This window comes from Gadus morhua, chromosome 22, assembly GCF_902167405.1.
Source record: "Gadus morhua chromosome 22, gadMor3.0, whole genome shotgun sequence".
Taxonomy (NCBI): domain Eukaryota; kingdom Metazoa; phylum Chordata; class Actinopteri; order Gadiformes; family Gadidae; genus Gadus; species Gadus morhua.
In genome coordinates, this window is record NC_044069.1 from 14,416,182 (window position 1) to 14,441,504 (window position 25,323).

General features: G+C 45.1%; 1 protein-coding gene across 1 annotated transcript in view; it reads right to left on the reverse strand.

Moving 5' to 3' along the window:
* The window catches only part of col16a1 (collagen, type XVI, alpha 1), a 70,435-nt gene that overhangs the window by 8,649 nt on the left and 36,463 nt on the right, over nt 1-25,323 (reverse strand). The window contains 42 exon segments of the mRNA XM_030347512.1: nt 156-200; nt 451-504; nt 1,263-1,334; nt 1,821-1,883; nt 2,275-2,310; nt 2,417-2,470; nt 2,638-2,682; nt 2,880-2,933; nt 3,197-3,250; nt 3,385-3,438; nt 4,919-4,963; nt 6,328-6,372; nt 6,610-6,687; nt 6,813-6,851; nt 7,243-7,353; nt 7,492-7,548; nt 10,677-10,730; nt 11,874-11,945; nt 12,151-12,198; nt 12,921-12,977; nt 14,093-14,119; nt 14,637-14,690; nt 14,885-14,953; nt 15,056-15,109; nt 15,200-15,235; nt 15,798-15,839; nt 15,967-16,020; nt 16,124-16,246; nt 18,190-18,288; nt 18,838-18,864; nt 19,851-20,003; nt 20,101-20,151; nt 20,377-20,430; nt 20,532-20,567; nt 21,029-21,073; nt 21,876-21,911; nt 21,913-21,981; nt 22,609-22,644; nt 23,227-23,262; nt 24,068-24,190; nt 24,562-24,597; nt 24,985-25,029. Of these exon segments, the coding sequence (XP_030203372.1) occupies nt 156-200; nt 451-504; nt 1,263-1,334; nt 1,821-1,883; nt 2,275-2,310; nt 2,417-2,470; nt 2,638-2,682; nt 2,880-2,933; nt 3,197-3,250; nt 3,385-3,438; nt 4,919-4,963; nt 6,328-6,372; nt 6,610-6,687; nt 6,813-6,851; nt 7,243-7,353; nt 7,492-7,548; nt 10,677-10,730; nt 11,874-11,945; nt 12,151-12,198; nt 12,921-12,977; nt 14,093-14,119; nt 14,637-14,690; nt 14,885-14,953; nt 15,056-15,109; nt 15,200-15,235; nt 15,798-15,839; nt 15,967-16,020; nt 16,124-16,246; nt 18,190-18,288; nt 18,838-18,864; nt 19,851-20,003; nt 20,101-20,151; nt 20,377-20,430; nt 20,532-20,567; nt 21,029-21,073; nt 21,876-21,911; nt 21,913-21,981; nt 22,609-22,644; nt 23,227-23,262; nt 24,068-24,190; nt 24,562-24,597; nt 24,985-25,029 (2,442 nt within the window).

Consider the following 25,323-nt stretch of genomic DNA (forward strand, 5'->3'; position numbering starts at 1 on the left):
GGTCAAGCGTGTAAAGCACAAAGACATTGATGGAAAAAAACGATTCTTTCGACGCTGTCCAAGATTCCCCACAGGTACTAAGTACAACAAACACACCTCGAAGATGAAACAGGCAGACAGAATGGGAGCACGCAGAGGTCAAAGGTCGTACTCACTGGCATCCCCCGAGCTCCTGCTGCCCCAGGAGAGCCTGTCTCGCCCTAATACAGAGAAAGAAAGAAAGAAAGAAAGAAAGAAAGAAAGAAAGAAAGAAAGAAAGAAAGAAAGAAAGAAAGAAAGAAAGAAAGAAAGAAAGAAAGAAAGAAAGAAAGAGAGAGAGAGAGAGAGAGAGAGAGATGGTTACAAGTCAAGTTTACTCCATTGTACTATCCTCTTACAAATAGCAGTATGTCAGTATGTTTTCACGTATTTGACTCACCCAGGATGAGCCATGAAAAGAAAAAGTCTTACCCGCAGTCCTGGTTTGCCGTCCTTTCCATCCAATCCCTCGATGCCTGGGGGGCCCTGTCACAGCACAGCACAGCACAGCACAGCACAGCACAGCCACACACACACACACACACACACACACACACACACACACACACACACACACACACACACACACACACACACACACAATGCAGCAGATTCAAATTGTTTATTAGAGCTAAGGGTGCACTCACACTAGGCCATCTGGCCGTGCCGTTTTCACACCTAACCGTGCTCAAATCTGTCAGTGTGAGTGTGGCCAGTCTGGCCAGGCCAGACTGGCCTGCTACGGTACGGGCCGCTACGGTACAGATGCTAATGAGCCGACACGCGCACACGCACGGCTACGCAACCTGAGCTGGATGACGTATAGTCAATGCGACGAACACGGACATAATAAAGGCGACGAGCCTTCTTTCTCATTAAACGGTAAACATCGCGTCAAGCGGTTCAACTGTTGGTGTGTTCTCTGTGTTGTTGTCCATTGTTGTTAAAACTCTGACTGGCGGCAGACTTTATTATGGTCCAAGCAGCGGACGCTTGGTGATGACGTGATACGACGTGATGACGTATGTACAAGAGCCTTCCGTGGCCAGGCCACAGTTGCGACGGCCAACGGCCACGGCCAGATGGCCTAGTATGAGTGCAGGCCAGAGAACAATGGGGCCATTTGAGCACGGTTAGGTGTGAAAACGGCCAACAGCCACGGCCAGATGGCCTAGTGTGAGTGCACCCTAAGAATACAACAGAATAACATGGTGATATCTATAAGATATGTTATAGACGTGTACCATGAGTCCTGGTGATCCAGCACGGCCTGGAGGGCCCATCTGGCCCTGGGCACCCTGGGCCCCGTCGTTACCCTGGAGGGGAAGAGGGGGAGGGAGACATAATGAAAAGAAAATAAGGAAGAAAGGATGGAAAAAAAATGGAAGAAACTAGAAATGTAAGAAGAAATGATAAGAAGAATAGATAATCTAGAAGATTAACATAAGAGGGCATGAATAGAAGAAAAACAGATGTCAAGAAAGAATGAAAGATTTACCGAAAGATGAAGGAGGACAGAAATAAAGAAAACCTGAAATAAAAAGTAAGGAAAGTGAACGAATAAATTAAAGAAGGAAAGTAAGAAATAACAAAAGAGAGAACAAACCTTCGTGAATAAGAGACAGAAAATAGGAAGAAAGTTAGAGAAAGAAACTTAGAAGGGGGGAGCGAGTGAGTAAGGTGAAGGGGACAAAGCAAGACATTAACGCAGACTCACACGACACATAAATGTGACTAATGGCCGCTGAACTACCTAAAGGTTAGTGGTAAAGGTAAGCCATTAACAGATGGATCCCACTTGCCTTCTCAGCCCTCGGTCCCGGGGGGCCCTCTCTTCCGCTTTTACCGGGAAGACCGGGGGGGCCCTGGAGAGACACGCACAGTCGCACACACACACACACACCCGGAGACATCAACCCACACACACACCCGGAGACATCCAAACACACACACACACACACACACCCGGAGACATCCACACACACACACACAAACCCGGAGACATCCAAACATACACACACACACACACACACACACCCGGAGACATCCACACACATACACACATATCCACAGACACAGCAATACACAGACACAGACACACACACACACACACACACACACACGCACACGCACACACACACACACACACGACCACACACAGATATAAACACACACACACAAAGTTACAGTACAGACCTTCATTTGTAAGAGAACATGAGAAAGAAGAATTGTGTATAAAGAATATTTAACACAAACCTGTGATCCTGGGAACCCTGGAGCTCCAGCTTGACCCTGGACGAAAGAAAGGGAAAGTAAAGTGTTTTCAAGGGCTATGATAGTCACTAAACATCTATACAAAAGCCTTTCTTTGAGCCTTTTACTCACAAACCACTCATACCTGTTGACCCTTGGGTCCCTCGGAGCCTGTTGGGCCCGAATCTCCTTTGATTCCCTGAGTTTTGAGGAAAAAAGTAATTCAAACCAAAAGCAAGGGTGGGGAGTAGACGACCGTAATGGCGCACTCTAAATGTGCTTCAGGGTTAGAGCGACACACCTCCGATACGGACACAATGACGAGGAACCTATAAATACAACCGCGGCGCTTAGGACTTGACTCACCGAAGCACCGGCCTGTCCTTGGAAGCCAGGGGTACCAGCTGAACCCTGCAGGACAGAGAGGGGGAAGGAGGGGGAGGAGAAGCAACGAAGAGGTTACCGCGGAAACACACCCTGACGTGCTTAACGATTGCATAATGAGCATATAACACGCTGGATGATGTTCACCAAGTGCATGATGGGTAATGGCGCTGACGGTCAGCGCCATTACCCATCATGCACTTGATGAAGCCGTCTAGACTCACCGCCTCTCCCTTTGGACCGTTGCCTCCGGCGTTGCCGCGCTCTCCCTTCATACCCTGTTGAAAACGATGAAAAGACACCCGTCTGTCATTCGCACCACCACCTTTAAACCCATCCCCCCCCCTCCCCTCAACTTCTCCAAGGTTACCAACCAACAGGCATCCATCTACTTACTCCAGTCCCGCATTAAGACCGACCCTCCATCCTCCCCCCCTCCATCCATCCATCGATTAGAAGCTCCCCCTCCCACCCATAACCCCACCCATGTCGGACCACTGATGAACCACCTCTCCCGCTTTGGACGATGAAAAGGACTTACAGGCATCCCCGGTGGTCCCATCGAGCCTGGATAGCCCGACGTCCCTGACGAACCCTGAGGCCAAGGAAGAGAGACAGGCGAGCCATCAGATCGGGGGGGGAGACGAAGGGAGAGACCCCTGATGAGAATCACGCGACCGTCGCAGGAAAGCACGTCTCGATTCACAATCACAAAAAAACGCGACTCGCCTGTTCACCCTTTAGTCCGGGGACTCCGGCGGAGCCCGACTCGCCCGGCTGGCCCTGGGGGAAGAGAACGAGAGGTGATTTGAATGAAGCCATATCTCACACTCCTCGAATCCCATAAACGCCGGAGGGATCAGGGGATGAGGCAGCTTGACAAAAGCCAAGTCAATATCATGAGGTATGTTTAAGGGCTCTGGAGTCTCGTCACCGCGCTTCTCTGGTCTGCCTCTCTACAGAGGACCAGGGCCACATCCACAGGTTACAGAATATAAAATGATCAATAAGGCATTAGTTATCCTTGCCTGTGTCGTTGTGTATGTTCATCCCTCCTGTATTGTCTATTGTTTGTACACTGGTGCCGTCAGGTCTCGCTCGTGAAAGAGGTGCACAACCTCAATGAGACTTATCCCAATAATAAAGGCAAAAAAAGAAATACAAAACTCCCCAGAAAGTCAATCTTATTTTTCTTTGTACACAGGCGGTTTAACCACCCATCGCTACATATTGACACAGACACGCACGCACCACCTGTTCCAAAAAGAAACATCTTTCTTCCGACATTCACACCTTGCCAATACGACTGGCCTCCTCTCCCTCCCCCTCCCTCCTTATCTGCAGTGTCTTTTATGGATGTGTATACTAAGCAGTGTATGTGGCACTGTTCTGCAGACTCAGCCACGAGGGCTTATCAAAGCGGACGGGTATCATGAGGAGGATACATCTCCTTCAGTCTAGGCACCTTAATCTCTCTCTCTCTCTCTCTCTCTCTCTCTCTCTCTCTCTCTCTCTCTCTCTCTCTCTCTCTCTCTCTCTCTCTCTCTCTCTCTCTCTCTCTCTCTCTCTCTCTCTCTCTCTCTCTCTCTCTCTCTCTCTCTCTCTCTCTCTCTCTCTCTCTCTCTCAAACACTTGCAGACACACATTGGAAAACCCTTGCGTGTAACGGTAGTTAACAGCTGTCGACAGTAACTGCTACACCACAAATGGATTTTGTGCAGACCCCAAACAGCTCATCATTTCGTTTTATAAAACATTTGGCTATGTGTATGTGTATAAATGTTTAATTGTGTGTTTGTGTGTATGTATTGTGTGAGTGAACGTGAAATTGTGTTTTTGTACGTGCAAGTGTGTATTTGTTTGTGTGTGTGCGCGTGTATGTGAAATTGTGTATGTGTGTCCGAGAAATGTGTGAGTGTGTGGATTGTATACCACAGAGGTCCCACTCTCGATCACGTAGACAGGGGGAATAATTGAACAACTGGAGAAAGACAGTGGAATTGTTTCCTCATCTAGAATATCTTTCATTATAGAGAGAGAGAGATTGAGATAGAGAGATAGAGAGAGGGAAAGGGTGAGAGGAAGAGATAGATAGAGAAGGGGAGAGAGGGAGAGAATCGACTGTCTGGAAAAGTACTCCATTTCGAAGTGTAGTACATATCTCTTAACAGGAAAGAGTGATTTGTAAAAAAAATAAATAGGAAAAAGAAGGTCAATACGGGATGAATAAAGAACATCCAAAGGAACATGAGCCTTTACTTACAGGTGATCCTGAAGGACCCTGGGGGCCGGGGAAACCGGGAGGACCCTGTGGAAAACAGACAGGCAATGTGACGGACGACTCACACTGCAGACAATAGCTGAAGCTCTTCTGTTTTCCCTTTCACTTTATGTTTGTTACAAAAACGGCAAAATTGTGTTGAGGCAAGTACTCATTCTCGTCTGCGACACTAGGGGGGTCTGTGGACCCGTGAAAGGCAGAAAACATAGACAAGCACAAAAACCCATCCCTTACATTTTGGGAAAGAAAGAAGAAAAAATTAGCTTCTATAAAATAAATAACAAGAATTGTAATGCGATTGACGTCACACTTTGAAGGACAAGCGTTTGATAGAAAAATAGTTTCGTGGCTCACTTTGAAGATTTGAAGATCTTAGCCTTGTAATGCATGCTCATGGACATTAGCCAGCAGATGGGCAGTATGTGTGCATGTGCTAAATGCAGACCTACCTCCATGGTATGGTTTCATTCATTTTAAAACAAGTACAAATATATCGGGGGGGAACACGAGATCAAATAGTAAGAAATTCTAACCTGGATGTTGGACAAGGATGTCCTAACGAGGAAGTGAACCCATCACATAATAACAACACTTGAAACTATTCTCCTTGGATCTCTCTGGTCTGGTATTTTGACTGAATTGTATGCAGTTGTTAAACGTCGGAAATTCTCTGCAAATCGATGGGTCTGCTACTTCAGGCTGAAAACACTATTTTAGTGTAGCAGTTTGCTATCGGCTACCTGCTCACCCTTGCTTTTTGATGGGCATTCTGAAAAAGTTAGATAACGCCTCCAGTACCTACTCCTATTTAACCCAATGGGTCCATTTCTTATACCATCACAGCCTTTTTCAAAAGATAATGTATCTCCTGGGTGGAAGTTGTTCAGTTAACATGGGGGTTTACTTAGCCATTAAAAAGCCTTGATTGTTGATATCTTCAACTCAAGTCTAGAATAAACACTTTGAATTTGTTTCAATTGGCGAGTTGGGCCATGATTTTTAAAATGCACATAAAAAGGAGTAGACGGAAACACAGCTTATTACATTTACATTTGGGGCATTTAGCAGACACTTTTATCCAAAGCAACTTACAATAAGTACATTTGTCATAAGAAGTGCATCAATATATCGCTGTCGGTACAGAAAGGATGTTCATAGAACCAAGTGCAAGTACAACAATCGCTAGGCTAACCAATTCCCCATGTTACAGCAATGATAGCAGCTACTGCAGTTGCTACACAGTTAAGTACTATAATACAATACAATACAATACAATACAATACAATACAATACAACACAATACAATACAACACAATACAGTGTACAATGGTGGCCAGAAGGGGGACCTTATGTATTTATATTTCTATGAAGATTGTTGCCAGGTGACCTACCATCTGTCCGAGCTGTCCTGCCTGGCCCCTGTGGCCTGCAATGCCCTTGGGTGGGAGGAGGAAGGAGGGGAATAATGTTGGTTTCACTTTCACTAACCATTAGCCATGAACCTACTCACACACTGACACATTTTGCAACATCACACATCCAGCCGCACTCACCCACTTATCTAGTTCGAATTCACTTACTCACATAAATGACTCATTCCCTCACACATTCAATCAGGTGGCTTCACTCACTCACTCAGTCACTTCTTCTCATCCCTCCATTCATCCACTAACCGGCTCTCCCCTCTCTCCGGTGGATCCCTGGACCCCTGGTTGTCCCGGGCTCCCAGTGCAGGTATTGCAGGGTCGTGCCTGAAGCCAGAAAAGAGAATAAATACATAGAAAACAGAATAGCCTGCTGGGTGCACGTGCATACACACAGTATGCTTGTGTGACTGTGTGTTTGGGTTGCATTAGACTTGGAGATTTGCACTCACCGGCTGAGTTGCCTGCTCTCTGTTCAGCCTATCCATACACTGCAGAATACACACAAGAATAAGTTAGCCCACAAGAATGCCAGTGAGTTGTGCCTGACTCTGCATGACCAGCAGAAAAGCCACTAAAGAAACGACCCAGCTATTAAGTGGCTGCTATTTTGCATATTCCATAGGAGTAGTTCCACAAATAAAAAGTTATTCATTAAAAAACTATTTTCATGGGCCTTTGTGCCATTATGCCCAGTGCTTTGAAAATGCGATGAATGAACCAGGGTCGCTCAAAGGCAAAGCCCCTATCTGGTTAGCGCACTAGCGTGTTTGGCCATCGAGTCCCCTCGACACAAAGCTATTCTACTGCTGCAGGACATGATTCCAGCTCTTGAGTGCACGGGTAGAATTTAAAAGATCCCGCCGACCCCTCTGGTCTCACCCCAACGCAGCTATCCGTGGTGGTGGTGGAACCAGCGCCAGGCTTGCCTTCCTCTCCCTTCTCCCCCTTGGATGCCATGCCTGGTACACCCGGCTTGCCCTGGGAGTCCTCCTGTGGCAGAGACCACACACACACACGCACGCGCACACACACACACACACACACACACACAATGCTTAATGGTGGCCATAATGATGGGTGAGCATGCGGAACAGAAATTGAACCCAGAAGCACCTCTGCTCCACTCACATCATTATCCGTGCCTGTGGCGTCTTGAGACGGCCTCTCGCGAGGGTCAATAGGGTTCTACAACAGAAGGGGGAGGCGAGAGGAAATTCAGTTATTAACAGCTTTTTCTATAGGAACTTCCAGAAGAAAACCAGCAGAAACGATGTGTCAGTTCTGAAGGGAGAGCCGAAACGAGTGTTTAATGAGGTGCAAAAATGTAAGCAGCATCTAAGGGATGTGCGGCTCACTGCGTTTTGGCTTTTGGTTTGGAAACGGCAAAGCTTTTCAACTCCAATATCAACCAGGGTGCTCCTATGATTGTTTTTATGTTATCTTGTTTGGACAAAGAATGGAAGTTGCACAATATTAAAATGTAAACATGTAGGAACAAGACACACCATACAGGACTACCACGATAATTGTTTCAAGAGCTGGTGAGTTTTCATTAGAGTTTGGAAGTGCAAAGGGTTTTTGCTGAGTGGCAGATGAATCTTGCACCGTACCATTTTTATAAGATTGGATATGAAAATATGTGTACAAAACAAAAATTGCCAGAGGACTTTAGGGTAGAAGGTTTCTTTGTTTACTGCGAGAACATTTTGGTTATTTTAATTTAACTGCTACTAGATGAGGTGTCATACCCCCCAACCCCCTCCGACCCAACACACACGCATACACTCACACACCTTATGCAAAGCGCTTTGGGTACCTAGAAAATAACCGAAAATAAACCTATATAAATGTAAATGCAATCAATTATTGTCCCATGATGCATTGCTAAGCTTACCCTGACCTTAACCAGCAACCAACAGTAAGTGCAACTGACTTAATACATCTCTGAACTTATACCTACTCCTTTCTAAAACTTTGGAAATATGTCTGTGAGTATTATAAATAAATGATTCACTTTTCTGGTTAACAATTATTTAAAACCCAAATTTAAAATTCAGAGACAATTTAGGAACACCTGCAATGTTTTACTACCAAAATACTGCAATTTAATTACACACACACACACACACACACACACACACACACACACACACACACACACACACACACACACACACACACACACACACACACACACACACACACACACACACACACACACTATCTTTACTTGGATGGAACTGGAAAATCCACGCTGGCATGATATTAGTTCTACACAGTCTGTGGTCAATGAATTTGTTTGAATTAAAATTATGATATAATTACTTCCTTTGAGACAACAGACGCCAAATCACACTCTAGCACATTGAGCTTTAGCGGCTGTGGAAACCACTAAATCACAGTATTTAGTGAGAATCCATTTTTGGGTTTTAGCAGATGGACGAGAAGTATAATATATTAAAACTATAACACACCGGGAGTATTTAAGGAGAAGCCCTTCATAATAGGTTCACCTTAGCTTATCAAAACACTTCACAACAAAGCATGTTTCCATGGACCTTAGACTGATTCTTCTTGATAACCAGAGGATGACGGACATATATGTATCGACCTTCCTCATGAATCACTGCTACTAACTGATGATGTTTCAAACTACACTAACTATCATTAATCATGAACTTTATTTCACAGAGTGCAGCAAATCCTATGAGTACAGTACACTTATACACTTATATCCTCTCCCCTGGCACATGCACTTTAACTGATGGACAACTCCCCATGTGCTCTTACAGAGGAAAGGGTTCCCCAAGTGGCGTTGCGCTGGTGAGATAGGCAGAAAGCCTGTTGCTGGGAGTGTAGAGGCCCTTTCAAAATGAACCGTCTGGCCCGGTTTCAACGGCATCACAAACCCATTTGACATTTTGCAAACAAAGCACATTAGAGAGAATTAGATGGTATTTAACATGTCATGCCACCACGCTGCTAGACCTGGTTAGAACAAGGCTTTTGTACTCACTTCAAAAGTCAATCAATATTTCTTAAAAAGCAGTTGGGTTATGTGTGTGAATGTTTGAATGTGTATACGGTGCATTTTCCACTGTGGTTTAAGTACGGTAGTTGTAGACAAGAAATGGATTTACTTTCCTCAAGGGGCTTTTGGATTGCCAGGAGTGTAAAAAAATACTCAACCCTCAGTCTTAACAAAACATGTGTTTAACCATATTTTGTCATTCTCAATGTGCAAGCTACATAATGTGTGTGAGTTTGTGTGTGGGTTTTGGTCATGACATGAAGGACGTCACACACACACACACACACACACACACACACACACACACACACACACACACACACACACACACACACACACACACACACACACACACACACACACACACACACACACACACACACTTTATGTTTCCCTCTTTCCATGAGGCGCCATGCTACAAAGACATCTGAAATCGAAAGACATTTCAAACCACCACTGGTCTCCAAATACCAAAGTCCTGAACAAAGAACATTGATATCCCCCCGAAATGTTTTCTGCTCCTGAGTTTGTTCCCAAACCAGCACTCTACCAGCCCCCAGAAGAGATCTGATAAGAGTCTGTTTATTACTTCCCTTTGAATGGAGTCAACTGACCACCTATTAGATCACGGATATCTTAATCATACACCCACCTGATGCCCCCTTCGCTTCACATGCGGAAGTCCCCCCCTGGTACGGAATTTAATGCAAGATTGTGTGCAGCAGATGGCAAACTGGGACGGCCTTTGTTCATTTGTCATTGTAGAAACACTGTTAACTCCGCCAAGAAGTGGATTACACATATTGTTCTTTACCCTGCCCTTGGCTGAATTCTTGATCAATGTATGTGTGTCTTTTTTGTTTGTGACGCATGGTCATATGACAATAGTGCAATTTACAATTAGGATTTGAATGCAATTGAGGTTCCTTTTAAGGTCATGTATGTAACTCTATTGACCAACGCTGCTTTTTTCATTTCCTTTCAGGTTTCAATAGACATTTCCCAAAATATCTACAGAATTCTTTGAAGGGCCACATATGGACACAGGACTGTTGCTGCTGGCTCTTTGGCATTCCTTAGAGTCCCACATTAAACATATTGCAGCAAGACTGGAACAAGATCAATCTGGCGGGCTGGGGGGTTTGGGGGGGCGCACCTTAAAGACACAGGGGTCGTAACGAGTGCACACACAATCAGTAAATCCCGTTCCAGCCCTCCATCCCTCCACCGCTCCACCACCTCTCTCCCTCCACCTCTTCTCTCTCTCTCCATATTTACTTACAAGGTAATTGGTCAAACCGGGTCTCCCTGGCATCCCGTCGTTGCCGGGGACACCCTGAAAAGAGGAACTGAGGTTCAACCGGCATTGCTGGGCACAACTACGTCCCGCCTCCAACATTGGGTTGAGTGCAAAGCGCCAAAAGCGTTGGGGGACAAAGCATTGGGACAGAGGAAATAACAAGACAGAAGGACATTGCTCCAGTGAAACGTGTTCCCTTCCCGATGGCCGTGTTTTGCGATAAACCGTTAGAAAAGTTAGTAAAAGTTTTGGAAGTGTTTCCCGCCATGATTGGTCTCGTGATGATGAATGTGTTGTATTTGGTGTTTTTGTCCTTTTTTTGTTGCATGGATTGGCTTTTTCATTAGAGAAATCCTCCGCAGCAGAATTCTAACAAAGCAAGATTAATTACTTACTAATTTCAATTAACTTGTGCAAATGAAAAAAAAAGGATTAAGCATATTTCAAGTCAAATTCATGAATTTGTTGTTCTTTCCACCATCACCCATAACACCTCAGCTTTTTTTCTTTTTAACTTTATTTGAAGGTCAGCTTGACTCCGAAAAGAATAAACAACATTATTCTTTTGAACGGAGTGTCAGAATAAACGGTTAGTGACGTGTTTACACAAGTGGGCCTTCAAATAACATTTCATGTCTTGACTGGCAGTAGTAAAGCCTGATTCCCCAATAGGTTAGTGCACAACAAAGTTGTTGACCGAACAATTCTGAGCCTAGTCACCAACCAAGCTGTTACGGCTCACATCAAGCTAGCTTAGCCTCCATACAGTTTCCCCCCCCATCTACTGTGTTACTCTGCATTACCAAGCACTCCGAGTTACAAAGCAGAATTAAAATTGTTAATTACATTCCCAACAAAAACAAACATACTTTTATGAATGCCCCAAGAAGCGGTGGTATTTATCAAAGTTACACCAGCTGCCCAAGCGAAAAAGCATTTGTAACAACTTGAATGGAAGCCAATCCAGGCAGACGAAGCAGCTGCTGAATGGGAGAGAGAGAGAGAGAGAGAGAGAGAGAGAGAGAGAGAGAGAGAGAGAGAGAGAGAGAGAGAGAGAGAGAGAGAGAGAGAGAGAGAGAGAGAGAGAGAGAGAGAGAGAGAGAGAGAGAGAGAGAGAGAGAGAGAGACTGACAGATAGAGAGAGAGGCAGAGAGCTACATTCCCCCAACACCATTTTACCTGCGGTCCCTGAGCTCCAATGGATCCAGAAGGACCCGGAGGGCCCGGTGGTCCTGGTGTTCCTGGGGGCCCCTAAAGTGTACGAAATGTCAGCACAGACACCCACACACACACACACACACACACACACACACACACACACGCACGCACGCACGCACAGAAAGATGGGTTAGATTACAAAGATAAACTTTTATTTTTTTCTTGTCCCAGAAATAGAAGAAAGTTTTCAAACAAGGGCCCCAGTTATCAGACAAGAATGGTGGCAGACAGATCCAACCTGAGGCCCAGGCTGCCAACTGTATCCTCCAACAGTTCCTGGGGCCCCCTGCAAGGGACAGAAGAGCCAGAATCAGAGCGGTGCTGGGGCTGGAACAAACACCTAAAAAGAAAGCCGTGCAGTGTGAAGTAAGAACCACGCTAAAAACCCAAAAGCAGTGAGAGATAGAGAGAGGGCTAGAGAGCTGCAAATGAAAAGACAGAGAACGGGGGGAGGGTTTATACAGTATATATGCATATCTCTCTTCATGTGTCCCAGGTAGAGTGATGGCAACCTTTGGAGAAACTCTTCATAACTACTGATGAGGGTGTATGCGTGTGTGTGTGTGTGTGTGTGTGTGTGTGTGTGTGTGTGTGTGTGTGTGTGTGTGTGTGTGTGTGTGTGTGTGTATGTGTGCGCGTGTGTGTGTGTGTGTGTAAATGTGTGTGTGTGTTTGTAAATGTGTGAGTGCCAATCAATGGGTATTGTAATGATTTTCAAGATACAAGTCAAAACGCCCCTACAAGTTCTGCCTTTTGTGTGTATGTCTGTGTTTGTGTTTGGGTGTCTATGATATGCGTGTTCGTCTATGTGTATGATATGCGTTTGTGTGCATATGATATGCGTTGGTGTGTGTGTGTGTGTGTGTGTGTGTGTGTGTGTGTGTGTGTGTGTGTGTGTGTGTGTGTGTTTGTGTGTGTGTGTGTGTGTGTGTGTGTGTGTGTGTGTGTGTGTGTGTGTGTAAGTGTGTGTGTAAGTGTGTGTGTGCATGCTTGAGCCCATGTACTCACCGGCCCCCCCGTGCCAGTGTACGGCTGGGTGATGCAGTTGCACTCTCCAGGCTCGCCCTGGAAACACAAAAAAGATAAAACACTTCAGTTCAGGTGGTCAGACTGAAGCACTTAATACTGCCTCTGTAATTGTGCTGGCTTTTATCAACCCCGGAAATAATGATCATTTAGCAGAGGCCTTAACCCAAAGTGACTCACAGTGAATTATTGTTCTCAAGATACATGTCATTAATGAGCAGGTAGGGGTTAGGGCTTCTTGCTCAGGGATGCCTACCAGACTGCATCGGGAATTCGAAACCAAGCACCTTTTGGCTGGGAATCAACCACCCCCAGCCTCTAGAATACCCGGCCCCTTCTATTCTGTATATATGTGAATCTGCAAAGCGAGTTAGATTCATCAGGCTCCATCAAACCGTTTCATGATAAATCTGAACTTGGTGAAAGAACTGCAGTAATGCATCCAGATCTAAAGCCCTATAGATGTGTAGAGAGATGAGGGGTTCTTACAACTACCGTCCCAACCGGGATCCCAGCAGAAGGCAAACGTTGCCGTTATTTCCTTCTGCTTTCTGATGCTGATTCATACCCACTTTCGCTAAAATTATCCCCGTACCTTTTTGTTATTTCAACCTCCCACGCAAAAAACCAACGCCACCTCCCAGCGACGCACTCAAACACACACACACTCGGGCCCCTCAGCGACAGTGAGTCAGTGCAGGGGCCCGGTGGCCCTTAAGAAGATGGTAATTAATAGGCTCACACAGTGCGTCTCACAAGGCCCCTTAGCTCCTCCTGTCTGCCAGCACCAGAGCACTTGTCACCTCCTCCACTACTCTGTCCGTGCCCTGGGGTCTGTTTGGAGAGGGCCCGTGCACGTGTCCCTGTGAGTGTCTATGTGCTTGCAAGTTTGAGTGAGCATGCGCGTGTGTGTGTCTGTTTCTGTGTGTACGTGAGTGTGTGCGTGTGCGTGTGTGTGTGTGTGTGTGTGTGTGAGAGAGACAGTGTGTGTATGGGCATGTTGAACCATACCTTGTGATTACCATCTGTTCCGGCGCCCCACCCTCCCGTTCCCAATTTATACCCCCCCCCCCCCCCCCCCCCGCGCCCCCGCCCCCGCCCCTTCCCATGCCCCCCCCGGAGACTCCTTCATCCAAACAAAACGGCAGACTTACCTTGTCCCCCTTGGCTCCGTCGGGGCCCTGCAAGATAGTAGGAACAGCATGGACGACACACACACACACATACACACAAACACAAACACATCACACAAACACAAAGAAACACACACACACACACATAACACATGCGCACACACACACAAACACACAGCACACAAACACACAGAGAGACACACAAACACACACAACACACAAACACAAAGGACCACACACCCGCACACACACACACACACACACACTTCCACAATTAGTAAGGTGGCATTGTTTATCCTAAAGAGAGCTCAGAGAGCAGTCAAGTGCGCATCGTGGGACACAAAGGACGTGAGAGGAGGAGATGTCGCCTGAGTCGGACGGTTATGGATGACGCCTAAATCAAGGGCACTTCCCCACGGAGCCCACAGACAATTTGACAAAAACAATTAATCTGCCAATCTTTAATGCAAATCGCAGCAGAAATGTCTGTCTTACAAAAGTGTAAATATAGGCAAGATAAAGTGAGGAGAGGATGCGCGTCTCGCGGATGTGACGGTGCACTCACAGGTCTGCCATCACCTCCTGGCAATCCTCTGCCGCCGTGGGCGCCCTCTTTACCCTGGAGCCAAAACGAAATTAAAGAGGGGGAAAAAAAGGGCTTCAGTTTGCAATAATACAAAAAATCACAACAGCAGAAACAGTTGCGGTGACAGTGAAGTGACAGCCACACCGACTGAGTTTAGACAGCGTCGGCATTTAGTTTCAAATCCATGCGTTGAACGAGCGAGCAGTAAAGACACATCAGTCTCTTACCACGGGCCCAGTCACACCGATGCCCATCGGCCCCTGTGGGCCTGGGGGTCCGACCTCACCTTTAGGGCCCTGTGTTTAAAAAATAAAAAGTGCATATATTATCCTTTTGGGTTTCCAGTGCAATGCGTTTAGTTTCCGGTCGACAAACGTGTACACGAATGAGACTCTTACCTCTCTCCCCAACGGACCCATCGCTCCGAGCTGCCCTTTGTCTCCTGGTGGTCCCTGGACATTCACCACATTACGGTGAGCAGGAACAACATTACAGTCTGCCTCTGACACACACTGAGCTCAATCATTAAAAGTAGAACTTACTGCCACTCCTGGAGTCCCACTTGGTCCCACTTCACCCTGCCGGAGCCCGGAGATAAGGAAAGAATGATTAGGTTAAGCACTGTGGGAGATATACCACACTGAAAACGTTTTCAAATGTTCCTCCGAAAATAGGTGGTTTATATCAGGGAGGCATAAAGAGTTGTAATTAGAGACCGCTGCTAACACAATGGGAAATAGAGGAGCGAGAGAGTGGGGAAGTGATTCATTTGAATGTCGATAGGTGTCAGGTAAAACAATCCTCCCACAAATCCAATCAAAGACGTGACGACCGCGAGCCTGCCGTCACGGCAACAGCTCCAGGGGAGAAAAAAACCTAGACTGTGAATGAAGGACTCCCAGGGGGAATATAGGCCAGGAGAACGGATCTCACTAAATGTGTCTGTGTTTGACATTTACCACCAAAGATCAATGTCCGAGGGAACAACTCAACACTTTCAGTTTCAACTGGATCAATCGGATAACTCGGATTTAAACATTACCATCGCCATTGATTTTGTCATGCTTTTTATCTCACACTGTAGATGCAATACGATAGATCACACTATTGACTATACTATTCACACCATAGATACAATACCTTAAGTCCCGGTAAACCATATCCTGATACGCCTTGTTCACCCTACAGGAGAGAGAATGATGACGATTAAAATCCCATCCATTGATCGCTTTTAGTGTCCATGCATACACACACACACCCACCCACCAAAAGTACTTCAGTATAAGGTGCATAACAGGAGCACGTGTACCTGGGTTCCTTTGTAACCCTGGGGCCCCTGGGAACCTGGTAGGCCAGGTTTACCCTATAAGCAAAAGAGACGATCATCAGCAAACCTGACAGCATTGCACCTTGAAAACGACTGTGTGCGCGCAATTGAGCCTGTTTTATCATCGTCTTTGTCTCACGTGTCTGCCCGGCTTTCCCTCCCCTGGGGGTCCTTGGTCTCCTCTCTCTCCTTTGGGTCCGGGCCCGGAGACGCCGTCGCCCACAACGCCGCTCTCGGCAGCGCAGCTGGTGCACGCGTCGCCCTGCAAACACACGACACATGGCATGGATAAACGAGCGGCGAGCGGCGAGGGGCCAACTGCGAAGCCGCATGATGTAACTAGAGACGATGGGCCGCTCACGTGCTAAGCTATCGTTAGCCTCAATGTGCTGGTGTTAGATGATCAGGTGGTCGGATTCACAGACCAGCCAGTTGGATTTGCAGAGTAAACAACCCCCAGCAGCCATAGCGCGCATCTGTCGACGTTTGGTCGATTTGACATTAAAGTGCACGCTAAGTAACGCTTGGAGATGTTGTTTTATGTAACTTGATTGTTTTATGTAAATCGATACGTAAAACAATCAGGCAGCACAGCATTAGGGATCTCTGACCTCGAGACACAAGTCAGACAATATTATCATCATTAGAGATTTCAATATTTATCATGATTGCATATTAAATTATGGATTTTGCTCCTCATGCCTTTCGTCAATTACAATTATGCTGAGGCTTCGAGCAATCAATTCGCAATCATCGCAGTGTAGCGGATGTACTTGCCATCTTGATTTAGCAGGCGATTAGCATAAATGTCTCTTACTTGATCGTCATTGCTTAAAAAATTAGCATTATAGGACCAATATAAAAAAAATAACAATGAAAGTTATATTTACCATATGCATGAATCAGCTTACTGTAGCTACCATTAGTAGAACAAAAGAGCCAGGGCAGTTCATGAGAAACCTTAGCATGCCTTGCTAATACACTCTACAAACGCATTTGCTTAATATATCCATTGGCCTCATTTTTTTATTAGCTTTTTAGAGAGAAGAACAGAAATAAAAACTCTTCAAAAAATGTACATGGTCCTAAAACAACACATTCTCTAAATCTTAATATAATTTGTAACAGGTCTGGATCTCAACATACTTATTCTATTAGGTTTTTCACTTTTTATCGGCAATACCCTTTCTTCTTTTGTTGTTAGCATTGCCATTAAGCATAAAATCCTCCAGCATGAACATATCAAAGAAAAAAAGAACATGACCACATGTGGCCCTATTTGACCATCCCTCTCCTGGTGCTTTGCTATACCTATTAAAGGCTTATGTGGGATAAACGTCTCAGGCACATCAAGCTGTTGCTCGCGATATGTTCATCCCTCCTTGGGCCTCGCCAGGCTTTGAATGCGGCCTCTTGTTAAAGTCCAATGGTTAAAAAACAAATCTCAATGCAACAGGGGCTTTCTCTGTCAAGTTTTTCCCATCGCTGAAATAGTCGGTCAAAAATCAAGGAGAGCTACATTCAAAAATAATATATACATTAATGCTGTCAGTTAAACGCGTTATTAACGGCGTTAATGCAAACCGATTTTAACGGCGTCAATTTTTTTATCGCGCGATCAACGCAATTTATAATTTAAAGAAAAAAAAAATATATATATATTTTGTTTTTTTCTTTGGCTCAAAACAACGAAGCAGTAGCCTGACTGCTATGTTCAAGGCAGTATGTTTGTATGTTCATCGTTTAATTGCACTATAGGCTTTTTTTGTATCGTCCTGTTTTGCTCAGTATATGCCAATGTTGTTATCAATAAAAAAACATTTGCACAAGGCAAGCCGAGAGCATTCAAATGAGAAAAAATAATGGGACAAAGAAATCAAGGGATATTTAGCACAGAAAAAAGATTTGCGATTAAATCGCGAGTTAACTATGACATCAATGTGATTAATCGCGACTAAATATTTTAATCGCTTGACAGCACTAATATATATATATAGATATTTATGCAACTTACAGATAACTAAAGGCTACCGAAATGACAACATTACGTTTATTTCAATGGACATCTTCTCCGGACTGCGTTTTAGAATACCAATTGATTATATCAAAGGAAGGAGGGGATAAAAGGTATTGATTGATTCACAGCTTAAAAAATGAAAAAAATGAATGAAAATGAAAGGTTCTAGGTAGGTGACCAAATTATACCTTCTCTCCTTTAAAGCCATTGAGTCCATTGTAACCCGGTTCTCCAGCCAGTCCTGGGGATCCTGCAGCTCCATCCAGTCCTTTATCTCCTGCTTGTCCCTGGGGAGAAGACAGAACATAGAACATGCTGTAGGGAAATAAGCAAGTATTCCTACATACTGGACCCTCGTTGATGTATATAAAAGTTTGTGCCTCAAAAAAGCATTTTCCTGCTAAACTTCAGACATTTCTTTTGGAGGGGGTGAACTGAGGTCATTATGTATTTCAATGCATTATTTTCTTGCCCTGACAGAGAGAATTATCTAATTTAAGGTGAGGACTCCACACTCCCCTGTAGTAGCATTAAATCTTTCCTTCCTGCATACTATATTAGACCCAGTGGATGTCAGATTATTTAAGACAGTCGGGAGTACCTCCTGAGGCCTCTGTTTCGCCTAAGTGGTCTAATTTACCCGAGCTATTTCAAGGTGGATACACAAACGATGCCCTGAACAGATAAGTATAAAACTGCTCAAGATTTTAATGACACTGAGACCTGGAGGGGTCAGAGGGGATGGGGAATGTTTTCTATTGTATTCATTGAGATGGTGAAAGCGCATGCGGTAGCTTGGAGGTGACTTGTGTGACTCTAGCAGTTGTTGCACTTACTTTATCTCCCTTTTGTCCAGGGGTGCCCTGTATATGGAAAAAACAGAAAGCGATGGATTAGAGAAGTGTGGTTGTACATATACATCTATGCACAAGGAGATAGAGGTGTGTTTTTAGGTTTTGTTTGAAGATGTAGGGACTTAGTGAAAAAGAAGGAATCTATAGCATGATAGCGATTCTAGCTAATTACTATTTTGGGAAAAGGAATTATTCTAAATCCTGCAGCGTTTTATAAACCATTTCAGATTGAACCGGTGCAGTGCAAAGCCTTGTTTAATTAGATGAGTTTGCAATGATAAAACGTAGCATGCTCTCTGAGGAGCAGGATGTTTCTTAGGTGGTCAAGATTTATTAACTTGACTTAAGGCTTTAGTCCTAGGAGAGACATGTAATTTTCAGACCACTTAAACCCGACAATAAAAAATTAACAACAACTGGGACAAAAGCTTAAGATAGTATCCAATAACTACATAAAAGCACAATAAACAAGGCCATAACCTCACAGAACCTCACAAGCCGGCACGAAACACAAAACAATCAGTTAATAACACTGCAAAATGAGTGCCCCTTATCAGTGAGAAAAACAAAGGCACGACTGAACAATGCATGTGCACATTTAGTGGTTGTTTTGTCTGTATTTACCCATGTCTGCCATCTGTATTTTGTTTGCAAGAAAAGCAAGTACAAAACCCATCACAACTCAGACTTGTTCACTTTCTTCTTTGGCTCTTATGTTGAATTTAGAACACACGTTTTTGAGATCTACACTTGCTCTATTTCTGAGATGTTATTATTATGCACCCCATTTTGTTACGTATGTTTTTATTTTGTTCTCTGTCTCGGATCCATTTTGTCCGCCTAATGATTGTGAAATTTTTTTAGAAAGATAGATAAGATAGTTGGATTCATGATCCATCAGAATGAAAACATGCTCAAAACAATTACCACACACATTCATTTATCGATAAATAAATACAGGTGCAGGTCAACGTTCTGGAAGTGGGTCATCTCACCGGAAAGCCAGCGGTCACCGGACCTGGAGCTCCGGTTGGTCCTGGGGGGCCTTGGACCCCTGGATCTCCCTGTTTAGCTAATGACCCCTCTGGGAGTTTGGTAATACCGGGTCCGCTGCCGTACTCAGATGGCCCACACACACCACACTCCCCCTGGGGCAAACACACAAGCAAGGGTCAGAAGAGTGAACAGTGTAGTGAGAGGACTGAAAAATAATACACAGAGATGAGGGAAACATCCACAACGTACCCTTTCCCCTTTAAGTCCAGGAATGCTGTAACCAGGAAGTCCTTGTTCACCCTGTGACAGAGCACAAAAAAAAGTTAATTCCTGAAAACCTTCGGAATTTCAGGTGATCCATGTCACCTGCAGCAGTGAGCTCTTGGCAAGGATGCTAGCTTTGACAAGACAAAAACATCCATTACAACTAGCCGAACGAAACACACAGTTTTCCCTTCTCAGTAAGACAAAGGACAGGGGCGGTAACGTGGTGCTATCAGGTAGGATCAAATTAAGCTCTCTAACCTTGTCTCCCATCTGACCATCTTTGCCGCTGTGTCCTCTGGCTCCAGTTTTGCCCTATCACATCAAAACGGCGACATTTAATCAAAATTAAACGTTAAACAAGTTCATTAACAGGAGCTAACGTGTTCATAATAGACCGAGCGGGCCGCACTTACCGTTTTACCATCGGCCCCTCTGCTTCCTGAGTTTCCCTGGAAACATTAAGAGAGGATTAAAAAACACTTAAAAGCCTCAATATTACGCAAATCCTCACAATTGAAACCAAATTAAGTCATGGCAATTGTTCACGCACAATCCGTGAAAAAAAACCTTGAGGGGACCCTGATACTCTTTCAGCTATCCCTGTTTTCCCAGCTACCTAAGTCTGTTCCTTTTCTTCGCATAAATATCTTGCCGAGCGGAATCCCCAAAGAATACATTTTAAGAGCAGAAAATGAATGTGCCACCATGATTATGCCCCCAATGGATTCCCCCCTCTTCTGCTTGAGAGCAGAATTCAGCCACCCTGCAGCGTAAAGCCCTCTCAATTTGGGCCTCGAATTTTATTCTTTACAAGGGGACCTAGTGCGGGGTTGCAGGAGAGTGGGGGGTGGGGGGTGGGGGGGGAGGGAATTGCCTACAGTTAGGTGCATTTATCGCCTAAGCTTCTTACCTTCTCTCCCCGGAGGCCACTGAATCCTATGGTTCCTGGTTCCCCCTGTGGCAGCAGGGTAGATAGTGAAACACAAAGTGTTTTCAATTACATTAGAGCTGTTCCAGGTGTAACACATTGCACCACCACAACAGAGACCACAAACAAATGCCCACGCATGAACAAGCTTACTAGAACTCTTTTCTAAAAGCGTGATCCACCTTCATGTTGTTGATAGTGAATGAATGGTGAAAAATCTAGGGATAACTGCAATGTATTTCTTTCGTCCATAAACTGAATCTATATGTATCCATTTTGTTCAGGGGATGATGCTTAGCGTCGGAACAACAGCTTGCGGTGAAGAGAACCACACAGGAAGTCTCTTATTCCCCACGCAGTGCAAAAAGAGCTGCTCCCCGCCAAAACAGAAGAACCTCATAAACAGTGTGCTCAATAAACGTAGCTTTCATAAGCTAGCAGCTAAAGCGGCCCGTCCATTGTAGCTGCACGTAACTCAGCAAATTCAGATAAGCAGTCCTATATTTCCTTTCAATTGCCGTAAACTCATTAGCCACCGCAGCTGCCACTATTTATTTGCAGTCGATGTGGTTGGCCAGCCACCAAGCGAAACTTAATTAGCTATGTCTGTCTTCGGAGGTTGGTGTTTGTTTGTGGTTGGAATATCCTGTCACACACACAAACACACACACATACGCTGCCTCAGATTTATCACTAATAGGAGTCATGTGGGCCGCACATGATGAGTGGAGTGGAGCTGTCGCAGTTTTTTCTTCACTGTGCTATATCTCCTGGATCAGTGAGAGGTGGGGGCGGGGGAGGGGGAGACACGCTAGCAGGGTTAGCTTACCTGTTCTCCCTTCAGACCCATGCCTGGCTCCCCTTTTCTCCCCCCTCTGCGTCAGATGTTGGAATGGGATGTCCCCCAGGGTGGGGCACGTCGAACAGGGCTCACCCTGCAACACACACACACACACACACACACACACACACACACACACACACACACACACACACACACACACACACACACACACACACACACACACACACACACACACACACGAGGAAGATTTGCTATTGTCATCTGCATACATTAACATAATCACTTTGTCTTCCATTTCTTTTTTTATACCAACAGATATTTTTTTTACTTTTTATTTTCATCCCCAGAGAGGGGGGGGATTCAGACAGGGGGGAGGTGAAAGGTCATGGGCTGCTAAGTAAACTCGATTGGCTTTCACCACTTTACAAATCTGTCTGGTTACAATTTGTTCAGACATTAGGCGGCCATCTGTCAGGTGCCGCCGCCGGCGCGGTCAGACTAATGAGTGCATGGTAATTATTTGCAAAACATTCTTCACTTGACGAGTCTGTCACACACACACACACACACACACACACACACACACACACACACACACACACACACACACACACACACACACACACACACACACACACACACACACACACACAACGTGGGCGACGTGTCTAGCCAACGGCGACATTAAAGTATGTCTATAGCGACCTGATGATGAGCGACACACGAAAGGGAGGGGGAATAAATGCATGGATCTGACCTTTGCCCCCTTGCCGCCGTCTGATCCTGGCTCTCCCTGCCAGGAAACACAGAGACACAGATGCTTGAGTCTCCCGCTCGGTGCCAACGCAAGCACTCGGCTTTGACGGGGGGTTAGAGAGAGAGAGAGAGAGAGAGAGAGAGAGAGAGAGAGAGAGAGAGAGAGAGAGAGAGAGAGAGACATAGAGAGACACGGAGAGACACGGAGAGACACGGAGAGAGATAGAGCTGGGGCTTGCTCTACCGATGTGAATGTGTCGTACATAAGAATCTGAATTAGTGAGATGTGTGAGAAGCGGCCAAATGGCAAGCGTTCTCGTGATGCATAGAAAATCTAAATGACGTGTGTGTGTGTACAAATGCACAGACACACACAAACACCACATACGCATGTACATACATACACCAACACCCAAGCACAAAAATAGAAAAAAGCATTTTGAATTGATGAAAAAGGCTGTTAGCTTTCTAATTACCCTTTTCTTAATCTGAAAAAAACATGATTTTCCAAAAGATTGCAAATTAACCCTGTTAACTCATTTGTGTGCAGGTCATAAGATGAAGTGTGCAGTCTAATGAGCCATATAAACGGTGCGCCACAGCTTGTGAGGGTGCATACCTTGGATCCTGCCCTGCCATCCACACCGCCAAGGCCCTGTTGGAACAGAGGAGCGATGGGAGGAACATAGTGAGACAGGCGAGGCTTTGGAAGGAAACACACAGACCTGTTTCCTGTCAGTTATTCCTCTCTTTCTGCTTCCTCTAACCAGGTATGACAGATGGATACTGAAATCTTTGTGCTGAGGATTTCATATGAGAGCAATATATATATATATATATATATATATATATACATTTCCGCTGCAGCAGAAATCCATTTCCCCATTTCCTATGGCTGGTTACTGCAAATGGGGTACAGGCTGAATAAAAGTAAGTAGATGAAAAAATAAAATAAAAGACACAATTAATTTTTTAAAGACCTATCGCTATCCGAAGAGAATGCCGCAGCTAGAATCAATGTCAAGCCACGGGTGAAAGATAAAGCAGTGGCTCAAGGCTGTTATCTCATAGCGTCTCCAGATATGACAATTATATATGATTAAAAGGAAGCGAAAAAAGAAACATCACAAAGAGTGTGTTTGCTATCGGCATAACCATTGACCGTTTGAGATGTTATTCAGACAATGGCAGTTGATGACTTCCTGTTGTATTCTCTCACTTATAGGCAGACCTACTTCTCCAGTTTCCAGGTAAATAAGCAAATGAGGGTTGATCAATTCCTGCTAGAAAGTTGCACTGACAGGGAGTCCCACATCTCCCTTGCCCAGGGCAAATATACAATTAAGGGATATTAACTTCCTGTTGTATCACTGTACTTACAGGAAGTCCTATATCTCCCATTTAAGGGCAAATACACAATCAAGGGGATGATCACTCCCCTGTCGTAGTGCGGTACTCACAGGAAGCCCTGGGTCTCCTCTCCCGGGTAGGCCGGGCTCTCCTTTAGGACCAGCCTTCCCCTGCAGGGTCACCATGTTGTCTAGATCCCCTGACAGCATGGGACACATCTCACAGGCGTCCCCCTAGAATTCGGGACACACACACACACACACACACACACACACACACACACACACACACACACACACACACACACACACACACACACACACACACACACACACACACACACACACCTGCTGTGGTTACAATTGTACTACTAACCGTCTTACTTTGCCGTTGTTTTGTAACTAAGCAGACATTTTTATACAATAGAAATGAAGTTGCAGGGCATGTCGATGGTAAGGCATTTTCCTCAAGGATTCAAGCAGGTATACCATGGACAAAGGCACTACCTCCCTCCCTAATAATACTCATCATAAAATCATGATAATAAAAGCTCAGAAGAACCGACAGCAGCTGCCCCTTAGAGAGCTAGACCGGATCAGGATACCTTCTCGCCCTTCGATCCACCTGGGCCTCTGGGTCCCTAGAAAAGGAACATAGAACCAAACACACATTGGATTAAAAAGGAAAAGCGTCACACACTTGATATTTCCGTCTTGTTTGTTTGTGACTTGATTCCAGGGGAACCAGATGTGTGGTGGGCAGGGAGCCCAGCCCATGAGGGGTGGCTCCAGCACAGGTTCCTCTGGTTCCACATGGTCGGGTCTATGAGTGATAGCACGCTTTCGTTTCTCTGCCATAGAACACACTGCCAGAGACAGCTATTTCTTTACTTTCTTTTTTTTCTCTCTGTGGATTTAGGCAAACCTAGTTGGTACTAATCTCCTAATCTTGTGAGTGCGTTCTCGAGGCTCCACGGTGTGTGCCGTTTCTAAATCATCAAATGCAGTTTCAGATTGAAGTCACTCACCGGATCTCCTGTTGAGCCCTCGGTACCCGGGAGCCCAGCGTCCCCCTGTGTAACAGAGACTAGACTAAGACCCCAGAAACAACCTCATCCCCTCAAACAACCCCCATCCCCTTAATCCAAACCACATGAAAAACCCTCACATAACAGTCAGCATAGTGTTCTTCTGTATTTCATTTCAATGATAAATACAATTAATAATGATGAACCCCGCCAAAATTATAAATAATCCTCCTCATCCTCATCATATTTGTCATCAAAATCATAATAACACGCCAAAATATGTTTTGGTGTGTAATACCTGTTTTGGCCTACATCCATGTCCCACGTATTTATACACAA